This window comes from Myotis nattereri, assembly GCF_964212035.1.
Source record: "Myotis nattereri genome assembly, chromosome: 3".
NCBI lineage: Eukaryota > Metazoa > Chordata > Mammalia > Chiroptera > Vespertilionidae > Myotis > Myotis nattereri.
Genome location: NC_138077.1, coordinates 20,951,135 through 20,967,689, shown reverse-complemented (window position 1 = coordinate 20,967,689; position 16,555 = coordinate 20,951,135). Strand labels below are relative to the sequence as shown.

The 16,555-nt window shown below is 38.1% G+C and overlaps 1 protein-coding gene across 3 annotated transcripts in view; it reads right to left on the bottom strand.

Moving 5' to 3' along the window:
• Positions 1–16,555, bottom strand: part of GMPS (guanine monophosphate synthase) — a 61,559-nt gene that overhangs the window by 26,008 nt on the left and 18,996 nt on the right. For 2 of the 3 annotated variants that reach the window (XM_081087062.1, XM_081087063.1), the window contains exons 4-7: positions 8,664–8,761; positions 7,343–7,446; positions 3,230–3,423; positions 2,812–2,977 (exon numbers count right to left, since the gene is read on the bottom strand). In XM_081087062.1, the coding sequence (XP_080943188.1) occupies positions 2,812–2,977; positions 3,230–3,423; positions 7,343–7,446; positions 8,664–8,761 (562 nt within the window). Of the gene's footprint in view, positions 1–2,811; positions 2,978–3,229; positions 3,424–7,317; positions 7,447–8,663; positions 8,762–16,555 lie in introns of all 3 variants that reach the window. The other variant, XM_081087064.1, reaches the window with a different exon arrangement.

The following is a 16,555-nucleotide window of genomic DNA, read 5'->3' as shown; positions in this document are numbered from 1 at the left end:
GTTAGACCCCGGCATGCTGGTTTCAGCCCAATCCTCACAGGCCACGCCAAGGGACCTCACTAGTGCATGTATACACCGGGCCTCTAGTCTATATATATAAAAGCCTAAGTGACCAAAGGACAGGTCGACCGGTCAATGACGCTCACAACCACCAGGGGGCAGACGCTCAATGCAGGAGCTACTCCCTGATGGTCAGTGTGCTCCCATAGCGGGAGTGCCGCTCAGCTGACTGCAGAGTACCGGGCGCCGGGCTCACGGCTGGCAAGCCTAGCTACAGTGGCACGAGCCTCTCCCGCCTCCACAGCAGCACTGCCAAGCTGCAACGGAGGCAGGCGCAGTGGGGCCTGGTTAAGTGGAAGCAGGAGCAGCACAGTGCCTGGCCCAGGCTCAGGCTCCTCTCCAGCCACCTGCCGCTTTGTGCACTACTACATCCCCCGAGGGGTCCCAGATTGCGAGAGGGCACAGGCCAGGCTGAGGGACCCAACCAGTGCATGAATCCATGCACCAGGCCTTTAGTTTGGTAATAAGAACAGCTGGTGTGCTTCTCTGTAAGATGACAAGGCAGCTTGCTTTTTTATTGGGGGACCAACAGTGAATTTGTGGATCTTTCTCTTAAGTTCTTTACTCCAGAGAAGACACCTCCAATCTCCTGCCTATCGGCAGTAGTGGTGGGGTGAGAGAGTCACTATTCAGTATATACATTTCTATTTAATTCTACTGTTTTTAATGTAAAATCTTACTTTCACTCTTAACTATGCCTGGCATTATTAATTTGCCAAAGTCCAAAGCCTCTCCTCATTAGCCTCTCTATAGAGAATGAACCCAGTCTTCTCATGGGGAGGGACAACAGCAATTTGTTCCCATGTTAAGGAAAAAAATCTGCTTCCCAGATTTCCAACCAATCCATTTTAGGCTCACCCAGAGAACCAGGACCCACAAGGAAGCCAATGCTTCTAATTACTGAGCCTCCCCAGAAGTCTTGCTTTTTGTTGGCTTTCTCCCCTCATCCTCACACCAAGGTTTTGGAGTCCTCCATTCTACTATGTCAGTTACCAGGAACAATGCAGTTTTTGTGGGGCTAAAAATTTTTATAATTTAGAAGCCCCTTTCAAGAACTAGAATTGAGTCCTGGCTCAGTGGTGGACAAACTGCGGCTTGTGAGCCACATGCGGCTCTTTGGCCCCTTGAGTGTGGCTCTTCCACAAAACACCACGTGCGGGCGCGCACATACAGTGCGATTGAAACTTCGTGGCCTATGTGCAGAAGTAGATATTTTGTGGAAGAGCCACACTCAAGGGGCCAAAGACTGGCATGTGGCTCACAAGCCGCAGTTTGCCGACCACTGCCCTAGCTGGTTTGGCTCAGTGGATACAGCGTTGGCCTGTGGACTGAAGGGTTGTCCCAGGTTCGATTCCAGTCAAGGGCACATGCCCAGGTTGCAGGCTTGATCCCCAGTAGGGGGCGTGCAGGAGGCAGCCGATCAATGATTCTCATCACTGATGTTTCTCCCTCTCTCTCTCTCCCCCTTCCTCTCTGAAATCAATAAAAAATAACAAACGAGAAAAAAAAAAAAAAAAACCAGGAGGGTTAATACATAAAAAAAAAAAAGAAATAGAATTGACAAATTAAGTATTTAAAAAGATCACAAGGCAAACGTGAACTATAAAAAACATATGTACAGGCATATCTCGCTTTGTGCTTCACTTTATTGCTTCTCTCAGATGTTGCTTTGTTTTTTACAAATTGAAAGCAAGACCCACCACTAGCAATATACCTTATTCAACTTTTTCTTAGCCTAATCCCAAAATGCCCACAGCTACTCAACCACCACCAACAAAGGGCAAGCTAGAGAAAAGAGTGTTAACTTAATTAACTATAAGTTATTAAAATTTCTTACTTTGTAAATTTCATAAAAATATATGACCATCTGAAGATAATACTAGGGACCCTCCCAGGATTTTGGAAAAGGTTTGACTTGTAAAGGGTCGTGAAGTTTAAACTTTATTAGCTTAGAAATAATCTGCTTTATCCATCTGCTTTCCATCTTCCAACATTTTGTTGAAACCATTAGCCCCATATTCCCTTCTCTGTTCTTTGTCCTTGTGGCATTACACTTGTTTTATACCCATACTGTCATTTTAGTGAAGCTTTGAAAGGAGAAATAGACTCATCTTCACAACATGTTTAATTACAAGTCTTCATTTTATATTCAATTTTTGGGCAATGATTTCAAATAACTCAGTAATGTATACGGTTTGCATCATTTAACTACTGGCATGACTTCACTATAACTAGTGATTGCATCTTGTTGGTTTTGGTTTTTGTTTTTAAAGAAAAGATTTCCACAAATGTAAATGCAGTTATGGCCTAAGAAGTTGATTAGTGGCCTTTAAAAAAAGTGACTGCATACTTTTCAGTCTTCTTCTTCATATAAGCCTTACTGTTTGTAAAATAATCTATACAGACATACCTTTATAGGAAGGCTTAGGTATTCTCATGCATAAATAATATTATGGATGGGAAAAGATAACTTAAAAAAAGAAACAGAATGAGTAAAAGAAAATGATAGCTGGAAAATGGTAGGTTTTGATCTATATATAACATTAGGAGTAAGCAAATGTTTTAAAATTTATACTGGAATCCCTCCTGAACTAGAAATAATTATAAAAATAAAAATAAATATTTTCAACCCTGAGATTACTGGGAAAACCGAACTTTAAGGTTAAGACAATGTGCTTACTTAAACCACAGGCTAGATTTGATTAAGCAAGTTCTGACATGCAAATTAACTTTTCTGGGAGTCATCAATACCTTTGACCTGAATTCCAAGTTTTTTGAGGGCCTCTTCTACAGACTGGCTTTCTCGTTTTCTCATAAAGCCATTATCAATGTGCACAGCAATGATTTGATCTTGGTTCAAAGCACGATTCAGCAAAGCTGTACAAACTGTTGAGTCTACTCCACCACTGAGTAAAACCTATAGGGTGAAATGTAAAAGATCAAATTGATTAAAATAAGCAAAAAGGAAATAAAAACTATCAGCTTAAATTGTTACCTAAGACACTGTTACCAAAGGAATGTATGGTAACTGAAAAAGCACTCTGAAACAGTGCAACTCTCAAAGCATATGAACCCAGTCAGCACTGAAGGGCTATAATGTTGAGGAAGCCAGCTCTGAGCTCCAATATTATTACATAAATTCGTAGACTTTCGGATGTAAATTGCTTACCAAAACTTTTGATGTGCCTACTTTCTCTTTGATCTCTCGAATGCACTCCAGTTCTCTGTTCTGCACAGTGAAGGTCCCACTGCACCCAGCTATATCAAAGAGGAAGTTCTTCAATACTGCTTTCCCATTTTCTGTAAGGCCAACTTCAGGGTGGAACTGTACTCCATATAATTTTTTAGATTCATTTGCTATACCTTTACAGAAAAAATAATCACAAATTAAATTTTTTTCATACTGAAAAGACTCAACTAGTATTCACAATAATTCTTTTTTTTTTTAATATATTTTATTGATTTTTTACAGAGAGGAAGGGAGAGAGATAGAGAGTTAGAAACATCGATGAGAGAGAAACATCGATCAGCTGCCTCCTACACATCTCCCACTGGGGATGTGCCCGCAACCCAGGTACATGCCCTTGACCGGAATCGAACCTGGGACCTTTCAGTCCGCAGGCCGACGCTCTATCCACTGAGCCAAACCGGTTTCGGCTCACAATAATTCTTAATAATTTCTTCCCCAATAAATGTGAAAATTGGTATGAGTTAGCTGGATTTTTAGCAACAGGAAAAAATAATAAAAATTCTATCATCATGATCTTTCTTTATAAAAGTTTTTCCTTATGCAGCAATAAGTGAACTATGTGATAATAAAATAAGTCCTATAGAGATTATTTCACAGTAACCTCACTTCTCCACCTAGATTACTTCAATTGTCTTGACTAATAAATGCAATAACTCAATTTTGGTTCTTGGACCCACATGGCTTTCATCTAGAAAGTGCAGGTACCAATTTTCTCTCTGAGAAGAACCTCATATATTAGACCAGATAAAATACTTCAAGTGTACCATTAACCACAAATAAATATAACTTCACTAACTGGGCTAATGTGCTTCTGACAATTCTGATTAACTACTAGGCAGCAGACGTTAGACTAAATATTTCACATGTGCATGTATTACCCATTTATGGCTCTGAGATATCAAGAAACTTGCCTGAACTCACAGCTAGTTACATAGTTAAAAACAGGCCTGGAGGACTCCCAAATTCATACTCATTCTACTATACCAAAGTACCTCACACTTTCTTTACTTGGCTTCGAAGACACCTCTTACTCTATTCACTTAATTATTTCATTGTCTGCTCCTTCTGAATCTTTTGTTAGTTCCTCTTCGTCTTATCCCTCTCCATACAGGCAAGTTGCCCACTACTCAGCCTTACATCTCTTCTCTGTACATTCTGAGTGATCTCACTCTCATGACCTTAAATTCTACCCAAACCCTTGTTGGTACACTCCCAAATTTGTACCTCCAGCCCAGACTCATATATACAACTGTCTACTCATACCTTCATTTCTATTTTTAATAAGGCATCTTTAATTAAATATGCAAACCCAAACTTATGCAATCTTCCCCATCAGGTAAACAGAAACGCCATCCTTGGGCTGCTCAGGCCGAAAAATTTGGGAGTTAAACTTGACCTTACCCTCATTCCCCCACTCCACATGCAAGCCCAAAAGGTATATCCTCTCCCTTCAAAACATGTCAGAATCCAGTCTAACTTCCGTTTCCAATCTGGAATGTAAAAAGCTGGAAGATGCCACTATGTCCTAACAAGAAGTAAAAATCTGACTACTGCCCTTAGAGAGACTGACAGTGAATACAGAGAATGACAATTTAACATAGCAGAAACCATGGGTGCAAACTGCTGATGTGGGAAACCTGAACACAATTGATGAATTGCTAGAGACTCAGCAAGAACAAATCTGAGAGACAAAAACTCCAAAAGAACCCAGTCATCGGGGGACCCCACAATTTTGTGAATTTTATGGCCAGCAGGATTTGGTAAATTTTTCCTAGAAAGGACCAGAGTAAGTATTTTTAGCCTTTGCAGGCCCTACTGTCACTAAAGCAACTAAAAGCATCAATAGACAATACCTTAAGTAATGGATGCTGCTGTGTTCCAATAAAACTTTAGCTATGAATACTGATATCTGAATTTCATTTAATTTTCACATTATAAAATATAATTCTCTTAAAAAAATTTTTCCAACCATTTGAAAACATAAAAACCATTCTTAGCTTGCAGGTTATAAAAAACAGGCAGTGAGCCCGATTTGGCAGGAGGCTGTAGTTTGCTGATTCCTTGACTACAGGACAAAGTCCAAGTTCCTTATATTAAACCAAGAGTTGTCATTAAATGGCCACTGTCTAATTAATTTTATTTCTCATCTCCCTTTCATTCTCTACTCCAGCCATTCAAGCTAGCGTGATTACCAAAATAAACCATGTTCTCACCCCAGATCTATGCAAAAAACCTGAAAGTATCAACAACAAAAAACACTCCTGAATAATAAATGATTAGGGCAGGACTGTAAGATACAGGTTAATACCAAAAGTTCATTGCTTTCTTATACACCAGCAATGAAGAAGTAGAATTTAAAATTTAAAACACAAAATAATTAACTCACTCACAAAAATGAAATACTTAGGTATATTAGTTAGGTATAATCTAACAAAATATGTACAAGATCTCTATGAGAACCCAATTACTCCCTACCGCTTCCATCTCTACTACACTGTTCCTTACACCATTCTCTCCTTTCCCAATTACTACCATAGATTTCTACTGAGTCTCCCTGCTTCCACATTTGACTTTGTCTCTTTTCTTCTCATTATAGCCACGATAATCCTGAAATTAGATCACATATCTCCTTAACCCCACCTCACTATGAGTAAAGCAAATGGTTTCATAATGGCCTCAAAGGTCCTGTGTTCTGATCCCCATAACCTCTTTGCCTCAACTGCTAACACTCTCCCCCATGTTTACTCCACTCCAACCAGTCTCCTTGCTATTCCTCAAACATGGTCCTATCCCAGAAGCTTTGTACTGCTCTTTCCTTTCTCCCCAAATATCCAGAAGGGTTTGTACTTCCTTCCTTCATGTCCAATATCATCTTACAGAAATACCTTCCCTGAAGATCTAATAAAACAATCCTAATCACACATGTTCTGCAACACTGCTTTCTTTACCTACTTTTTCCATGCACTTCATAAACACTGACAACCAACATAGTCTGTATCATCTGTCTCTCCCCTCCACTAGAAAGTAAACAAACATTTTGTCCATTTTGTTCATTACTGTATCTTGGCACCTAGAACTGTGCATGGTAAATAGCAGATACTCAAATATTTGTTGAATGAATAAAAACACATAAGCCACCTACCACTGCTGATCTTTTATATGAAATAAAAACATGTCACTATGAAAACCATTCTTGATCATTCTTATGCTAATATATTAGCCTGTTAAGTAACTGAGGGCAGTTTACTTAATTCATTTTAGCCATGACAAATCTTTTTTTTCCAACTTATTATTTGGATATGGCATTTCAAACAAAAAAGAACTTTATTAATTAACCCACTTTTTTCTTTTTTTCCAGAATTACTGGTAATTTATTTACATTATAGTTATCAAGTAAGCAAGTGATTACAAACAGCCAGAAAAGCAATTCCTCTTCTTAAAAAAAAAAAAAAAAAAAAAAAAAACAGAACAAAAATGGTTTCAGAGTATGGGTTGACAAACTTTCTACAGAGAGCTAGATAGTAAAAATTTTAGGAATACACATGTACAGTCTCTTTTATTATAACCCTTTAATAATGTAAAAATAATTCTTAGTTCCATATAAAAAACAGGTCTACTTGCTGGATTTGATCCAGAGGTCAGTTTGCCAACCCTGGTTCAGAGAAATCCTGTTTTGCAGCCATCCAAGATACATGCCTATGCATACCTAAGAAAGGCATTTTAAAAGGCAATTATAAACATAGCACCCTAGAAAAATGGACAGTTCCCAAATTTTTCCCGAGCTATAAAAGTATAGCTGCTGTTTTATATCTGAAAAACTTGTTAGGATAAACATTTCAAAGTATTTCAGAGCAAACCAGTGACTTCTAGATAGACCTTCCAATACTAAATTTCCTTCACAAATTAATGATTAATCCTATGACATTTATCTTTTAAAAATAAGAAAAAAATCAAAAACAGTATCTCATAAGAAACATATTTTAGATTCCTCAGATAAATTTTTTTACATCTGCAAAATTTTATAATTTTCACCTGCCACGATGTTCCCAGAACGTGCCACAACCTTGAATCCATCAGCTACTTTGTCTACACTATCTCCATGAGTAAGCAAAACAATTTCTTCCTTCTGAAGGCCCCTAAACACACAAAAAGTAAAATATAACACATAAATGTTAATTAAAGACATGATTAATGGGTTCTTTTACTTTGTTTTTTTCCCCAGCTTTATTGAGATATAATTAACCTAAACATCGTGCAAGTTTAAGGTGCACAACATAATTATATATACAGTGAAATAACCACAGTAAGGTTAGTTAACACATCCATCACTTCACAGTTACCATTTTTGTGTGTGTGTGGTGAGAACATTTAAGATCTACTCCTTAGCAACTTTCACTTATACAATACAGTGTTATAACTATAGTCACCATTGCTGTACATTAGATCTCCAGAATTCATTCATCTTGTAACTGGGAGTTTGTTCTTTTACTTTAGAAATTCTAGTTTAATCAGGAAAATAAAAATAAGCACATAACAGTGCAACACTGCTGGAATTTAAATTTTTTCTACCCATTATTTTAAAAAGCCAATAAAAGAATATTAAATCTAGGTCAAAAATTGGCTTTACCCCAAACGTGGAAAAAACAAAACAAAAAAGAAAGCAAGTGACTAACACTTAAATTTTCTGGTCTTTCAGAAAACTGAATGAAAACTCAGCAGTTTATGTGCTTTTTTTTAGTAAAGCAGAGATAAACAATTCTAGGAAGCTAGTGAACAGCTCATTCACCAATTTTAAAGTTATACACCAAATATATTATCATGTAGCAAAAAAATCAGTTAATAAATTCACTGTATTAAAAAGACAGCATATCAAGTACAGGTATGCTCAATGCAGATAAAGTTAGGAGGGAGACAAAGCACATATTAAGAAATGAGTCCAACAAATGGGTGGCTTGCTAAGTAACAATAAGAATGTGGTGGGGAAAGGTATATAAATGCATTTGGTAGACGCAGGACAATTTACAACGGTATCCATCTGCCACATCTGGCATACCTGTTAGAATCACACTCTACATCAAAGAGCGAAAAGGGAAAACTACAAATGTTGGAATCACAATATGCAATCCCAAATAGATGTCCAAGACTGCAAAGGTGCTTTTAAATTACATAAGTGCTTTCCTTATTCCTAGTGAACATCACCACCTCCTCTGCTGTCACTCAACTGGAAGACAGATACTATGACAATTACACCTTTGGCCAATACTGAATTACAGTCTCCAATTTTGAAGCATAACAATCACAACTTTAAATTAATCTACTCCTATTCTCATTCATCTAAAAATATCTGTCATACCTGAATAATGAGCATGTGTTATCCATGGTAATACTGAAGACTCCATCTTCTCTAACATTTTTTTTGTGCACAGTACCTCCAAATACTTTATTCATCATCTGTTCAAAGATAAAATAAATTAATGTTAATATAAATCAAAAGAAAATTAGCTATTTTCTTAATTACCCTAATTTCATAATTATATTCCTTGTTTTCAGGATATATTATGTCTGTGACCAAAAAATAAAAGGAGTTTGATAAATGTAGATACCTTGGCATTATTATATAATTATACAGTTAATTAAGAGACATAGTTATAAAACAAAACTAGATTAAAAATCTGACCTGAGGTTAATTTCTGTTCAATACCAGCAGATTTCCCATTTAGTGTACTTTAATTAATTCATCTGTTAAAAATAAGTTTCTCTAATACTTTCATCTGAGTTCAATTTAAAAAGTAATATGAGCTTAGAAAAGGCTATAGTAAACAACAGAAGATTTGTGGTATTAAAATTAGATATGTCTAAATTCCTCCAACCTGTTTAATCTGTGGTCCCAAAGGTACAGTCTGAAAGCTTGCAGGAGACTGTGCTATGGAGATGGGATAAGCAAAAAAACCTGGTCTTTCAATTAAACTCATTTGTTCAAACCCCATATACCTACAGACTTTTATTCCAAATGGCCTCTTCTTCCTGCCCTTCCTTGTGTCAGTCAATCAATCTTACTTATATTTACAAATGCCCAAACTCCCAACATCAAATAAATACAAACAAGATTTTTACAAACATTAAATTTGCATTGATATAATCATTACAATTCATCTTGATATGTCTGCTCCATAACAAGTGTCCTAAGATATCTGCCATAATAATGCATGATGCCAGTTGACCCAGACTCATCAGAAAAGCAGGAAAATGCTACCTAAATGCTCATTCTTATAGTGCAGTGGCATATTCTTCAAAACCATCACCAAATGCTGCCCTCTATATTCTCCTCTTAGGCATTCACAATAAGCCTTCCTGCAATGAAAGTTTGGGTTAAGCCTATTAGGAAAAAAACTTGCTAAACCTTGTTTAACCCTTTGTATGCCATAAGCATCTATAGACACAAGCTGGGATGGTTTCTGTTTTGGATGCATGACAGTTAACTGGTTAAACCCAACACAGGTATAACTCATTTTTATTGCGCTCACCACTTTATTGCTCTACACAGATTTTGCTTTTTTTTTTTTAAACAAATTGAAGGCAAGAACTTCCACCAGCAAAAAGATTACAACTCGCTTTATTGCGGTGGCAAGAGGCTATAGTTTGCTGACTCCTTCACTATAGGACAAAGTACAAGTCCCTTATACTGAACAAAGACTTGTCATTAAATGCCCACTGTCTAATTTCACCTCTTATCTTCCCCTTCATTCTCTACTCCGGCCATTCAAGCTGCATGATTACCAAAAGAGAACATGTTTTCACGTCTTTAGGTCTCTTCATAGTCCCAAAAGACTAACAAAGTATGTGGCTCAGAGCAGTCATTCAAATTTGCTGAGTGAAATCTGCTTCTATATACTCAAAGAACCTTTTATCAATGAACCTCAAATTCGCAGTTCTTATACAAGACAGCTGAACAATCAAGATAACCAAAGCTGTTGGAATTCTATACAATTTTAAAGTCCATAAAGTTCCAAATTAAAGGCTTTTTATAAAGCCAATGGCTTGCAGTAAAGTGTAAAGCTATATCACCTGTTCAGAGGCTTTCATACTTATTTTTGGTTCCTAACTATGCAATTTAAGGTTGAAAGTACAAGGAGTTAAGACCCTGACCAAGTAGCTCAGTTGGTTAGAACATCCTCCCCATAAGCGAAGGTTGTGGGTTCTATCTCCAGTCAGGGCACATACAATCAACCAGCGAAAATATAAGTGGGTAGGGCATCAAGTCTCTCTCTCTCTGAAATCAATAAACAAAAACAAAACAGTGGAACAACAAATTGATGTTTCTCCCTCCCTCTTTCTCTCTCTCTCTCTCTTTCTCTCTCTCTCCCTCCCTCTTTCTCTCTCTCTCTCTCCCTCAAATCAATAATTTTTTTTTAAAGTGCAAGGATTTGAACAATCAGCTAAGTGTGTGTTTGGGGGAGATGGGGATAATTTTACGTGTAATAAAGATAATTTACTATCTTATTACATTTTTGTTTTAATATTCTATTTTAACTTAAAGAAATGGTTTTCAGCGTGGATTCCTGAAAATCCCAAAGTCCTAAATACCTCAAAGAAATCCCTATAGTACTCCAGATCTACCACCCCCATCAGATCAGCCCCTATTTTATCTATATTATATGCCAAAGCTTTACAATATTAGGTTTGGGAGGAAAACAGAGAAATTCTGTAAATAAAAACAATTTGACAAAACCTTGTGGAAGTGTGTAAAAAATCAAGTGCTTGTAATAAAGATGTTTCTTAGAACTCTAAAAAAACAATTAAAAACCCAAATGAAATTATAAAGAATGAAAAATCACACAATCCAGAAACTATCTGCAATAAAGTCACAATCTGTAAAATTGTCTGCAATATACATAATTGGCGAAAATTTAGTATTCAACATATACAAATGAATTTTTAAAAAACAATTTAATAGAATATGGGCAAAAATCATGTTTTACAGTAAAGCAGACACAACGGCAAATAAGCATACAAATTTTACAATAAGCAAAATGAACACTAAGACTACAATGTGATCCTATTTACTGCCTCCTCAGATAGAAAAATAAAAAATAAAAAATCTGACCATGTCAGGGATTGGCAGGGATATGGAGCACAAAAATTTTTATATACTGCTAAGGAAACGCAAATGGGGAAGAAGGGGGTGTGTTGAAGTGGGGGAGTTGGTGGAAGAGAGTGGGAATATCATTACTTAGTGAAGCTGAGACAGCATTTCAACTTATGGTTACCCTAGAGCAGCGGTTCTCAACCTGTGGGTTGCGACCCCTTTGGGGGGTCAAACGACCCTTTCACAGGGGTCGCCTAAGACCATCGGAAAACACATATTGAATATATAATTACATATTGTTTTTGTGATTAATCACTATGCTTTAATTATGTTCAATTTGAAACAATGAAAATACATCCTGCATAGCAGATATTTACATTACGATTCATAACAGTATAAATTACAGTTATGAAATAGCAACGAAAATAATTTTATGGTTGGGGGTCACCACAACATGAGGAACTATATTAAAGGGTCGCGGCATTAGGAAGGTTGGGAACCACTGCCCTAGAGAAAAGTTTGTGTATGTACAACATAGAAAAAAAGTACAAAATTATTTATGGCAGTGCTGCCTGTAATAGCAAAAACTGGAAAAAAACCAGTAATACTAACAGTGGAATATATAATTAATCTGTGATATATTAAAACAATAAATTCAATAGTGGAAATAAATAACATACAATTAAAATGTATTAACACGGATGAATCTCAAAACCAAAGTTGAAAATAATACATGCAGTATGATTTCAATTATATTAAGGTCAGTAGGCAAATATATTATTTCACAATATAAATCTATGTGTAATAGAGTGTTACTCCTGGTGGGAGAAGAGAAGAATGTAGAGAGAGAAAAGTATAAAGGAAGTTTCAAAAGTTCTACTAATACTCTATTTATAATGCTAATTGGGGGTAAATTTAGTAATAAAGATAAAAGGAGAAGGAAGCAAAGAATTTTTCCTCCTAAAGATTTTTTTTCTTCTAAAGAAAAGCAATTAATAGGACGCAATTAGAAAGGCTCATACAAGAGTATAGTTAATGGAGAAATATGGTACAGAAATCCGTAAATTACTGAAGTTTCAGGATGCCAAAGGGGTACACAAAGGTACCATTCAAGTGAGACCTTTGGTGCTAAAACTGCCCAACTAAGTCCTTAAGAAGTGGCAAGTCTATTCCATTATTCTACTATGAAAGCTGATGATATAAAGGCAAACCTTTTTATGCGTTTAACATAAGTAGGTCTGGCCCTGGCTACCATAACATCCCTATTGAATGACAGCAAAATGTGGCCTTATATTTATATGGAGAGCTGACATAATGGAGAAATAGTCAGCCTCTACTATTTAAATTAAGGAAGCATTTTCCAGACCAATTTTACTATAAGTGGGTGAAAAAAAAAAATCCTGTGAGACTCTTCTTTACAAGATGTTAAAATGCCTCTCAGTATACCAAAACCCTTTTAACTTAATTATTAAGTTGTGCTATATAATTAATATTGACTACTCTGGCAAAGGAGATCAATAAATTATATTCTGGGGCAAAGGTATATTTTTAAAGTCAGCCAATTTCCAATGTTCAACGCAATGGGATGCAGACTCTTCTAAAAATATATATTCTTTTGAATATTAAGTGGGAAAACCTAAAAATAAGTTATTATCCAACTCAAATTCATAACACCATTTGGCTTTTCAGAAAACATTAACAGGGGAAAACGAGCCTTTTACTATGCAATGCTTATTTGCCTATAGAAGAAAATATCTATTGTAGAGTTTTTACTATGTACTTGACATATTTTTAGTGATCAGTATTTCTTCTAAATCAAAGTGGATAACCATAACAAACAATTAGCAAGAAATGAAGTCTGGTAAAGCTGTCTTCTAGACCAGTGATTTTTAATATCCTGCTCTTGTATCAAAAATAGAAATAATATTCACATTTTTATATGAACACTAGAGGCCCAGTGCACGGATTTGTGCACCGGTGGGGTCCTCAGCCTGGCCTGTGCCTCTCGCAATCCAGGACCCCAAGGGGATGTCAGACTGCCGGTTTCAGCCAGATCCCTGGCCTGCAGGGATGGGGCAAAACCAGCAGTCCAACACTGCCTGCCTCTCTTGCCTGCCATTCCCGCTCATCCAGGCCCTGCTGCACCTGCCGCGGGCTCGTGCCCAGTCAGTCCCAATCAAGGGAGGCTCGCACCACCACAGTGGCTCTTGCCAGCTATGAGCCCTGCATCTGGCACCCGTTGGTCAGCTGAGTGGTGCTCCCACTGTGGGAGTACACTAACCACCAGGGGATAGCTCCTGCATTGAGTGCCTGTCCTCTGGTGGTCAGTGCACGTCATAGTAACCAGTTGTTCGGTCACTTAGGTTTTTATATATACATAGATTGATTTATTGATTTTAAAAATATTTTATAAAATATATTTTATTGATTTTTTACAGAGAAGAAGGGAGAGGGATAGAGAGTTAGAAACATCGATAAGAGAGAAACATCGATTAGCTGCCTCCTGCACGCCCCCCACTGGGGATGTGCCCGCAACCAAGGTACATGCCCTTTACCAGAATCAAACCCAGGACCCTTCAGTCTGCAGGCCAACACTCTATTCACTGAGCCAAACCGGTTAGGGCACTTAATGTTCTCTTAAAGTCACTGTAAAACCTATGTTGACCTATACTGGACTACATGTCCACAGGCCAACGCTCTATCCACTGAGCAAAACCGGTTAGGGCTAGATAGATTGATTTATATTTCTTTCCTTCACTGAAACTCCAGAGTCAGTTAGAAGAAAATATATTGGTCTGTTCACTTTCTACCTTTTAAACAGCTTCCCGGTACAATATTCATATTAAAGCACAACAGTTTCAATCAGACTGGTTTTGCCCACTTACAAAAATTTAAATTATGCTCAATACACGGACTTAAAACAACTCAGCCATTGGGAAAAATGATACATCTTTATCAAGTCATTTATGCAAGAAATTAAAAATTAACAGATAATTCTCAATAATCAATTAGGGAGGACCAGGTTATGAGGAAATTAAAAAGCTGATTTTTAATTAACACCAATTCCATTTTGGTCAATTAGGATCTCACAATTACATTAATTCCACTTGTATTCTGACCCTATCCTCCCTTCCACTTTAGTATGTGCTAAGCCAGAAGTTGGTCAAAAGGGAAAAGAGGTCAAGATAATTCATAAACCAGTTAATCCACAGTCACTATATTTACTTGGCTATTCTTATCATGGCAGAAAATTCTGCATTAAAAAAAAAAGTACATTGCTTCTGACACTAGCTAGAAAAGGCAAAATACTTAACATGTCAGTTACTAATAATGTATTACTCAGGGAATACTTTCCCATCTAATTCAATTTTCAGATGATCTGGTTAAATAAAATGCATTTTTAAAATTATCTTAACTGGAAAGTCATTTTGCTTATCACCAGGGATAACTTTTCTTAAATGTATTTATTTATATTCCCACCTTCTCAGTAAATAGATCATATTGAAGAAATCATCTATATATATATAAACCTTAATATGCAAATAGACTGAACAGCGGAACAACCGAACAACCAGTGGCTATGACGTTCACTGACCACGAGGGGGCGCGTGCAGAACATGGCAGATGTCGGCAGCAGAGCACGGAACATGGTGGGTGTCAGCCGCGGCGAGATGGTGAAGCAGGTGAGTGGGGGCACATGACCAAGGCGGGGCTCCAGTCACTGTCACCTGGGCAAGCCTCTGGTGGTTACTGAAAATTCTTTGCTCCTGTGTGCCACGGTCCCGCCTAGCGCTCGCACCTGCTGCAGGCGCCAGCCCCACTCGCACCTGCAGCTGGCACCGGAGCAGCTGCTTGCACCCTCTGCCAGCACCCGGTGCCAGCCCCGATTGCTCGGCACCATTAGCAGGTGCAAGCAGCGGCTGCTGGCCCCAGTCGCCCCTCAGGGCTTCTCCACCTCCCCCTGCTCCTGAGGGGCGATTGGGGCCAGCAGCCACCTCTCGCAACTGCTGCCGGCCCTGGAGCTGCCGCTCACACACACTGCCGGTGCAGGCCCTGCTTGCACCCACAGCCGGCACTGGAGCCACTGCTTGCACCCACTGCTGGCACCAGGCGCCAGCCCCGATTGCCACTGAGGACTTCTCCACATCCCCCTGCTCCTGCGGGGTGAGAGGCAGCAGCCGCTGCTCGCTCCCGCTGCTGGCACAGGCCCCAATCACTCCACGCCATCAGTGGGTGCAAGTGGGGCCAGCGCCATTGGTGCATGGGAGCGGCGGTGGTGGGAGCAGAGCTGCCAGCAGACAGGGGACCGGGCCGTGGCAGTAGGGGCCAGGCGGGGGCATGGAGGATGGGCCGAGACCCATCCCTATGCTCACCACAGCCTTGTGGCCCACAGTTCCTTTCAAGGTGCACGAATTCGTGCACTGGGCCCCTAGTTCTTTGATAAGTGAGAATGTAACATGTTATAGGCTCAGAATTATTTATCATCTTATTCAATAATCACATCTACTTACCTGTTAAACTTATACTACTTAAAAATAAAGTAGCAAAAAATACATTAAACGAGCCAAAATATATTTCTAAACATTTCACTCATAGGAGAATAGCTTATCTCAACATCTCAATTAGTCCCTATTTATTCTTGCTTTTGTACAGCCCCAAAGTACAAATAATTATTAATATTACAGTGACCATCATAACCAAATGACCAAAATTAACATCACCAGTCAAGGCACAAATCAACATTGTATGTCTCCTAATGATATGCTCTGGGAAGACCACAGAGTCTCTTCTGTGGTACTCCTGCCAAAAATATATGACCTGAACCTAATAATGAAGAAACATCAAACAAACCAAAACTTAGGGATAGTGTAAAAAGTAACTTAAAAATAAAACCTATCTAGGTCATGAAAGAGAAGGAAAGACAAAGAAATGGGTCCAAACTAAAGGAGTCAAAGAATCATGACAACTTAAATACAACACATGGTTGGAATGGATCCAGGATTTACAAGGGACATTAATAAGAAAAACAGTGAAATGTGAATCAAGTCTGTGGATTAGATTCTTAACACTGAATTAATGTTAACTTCTGATTTTGATAGATGTACTATGGCTATGTAGGGCAAAGTTCTAGTACTTAGGAAATACAAAGAAAGGATATC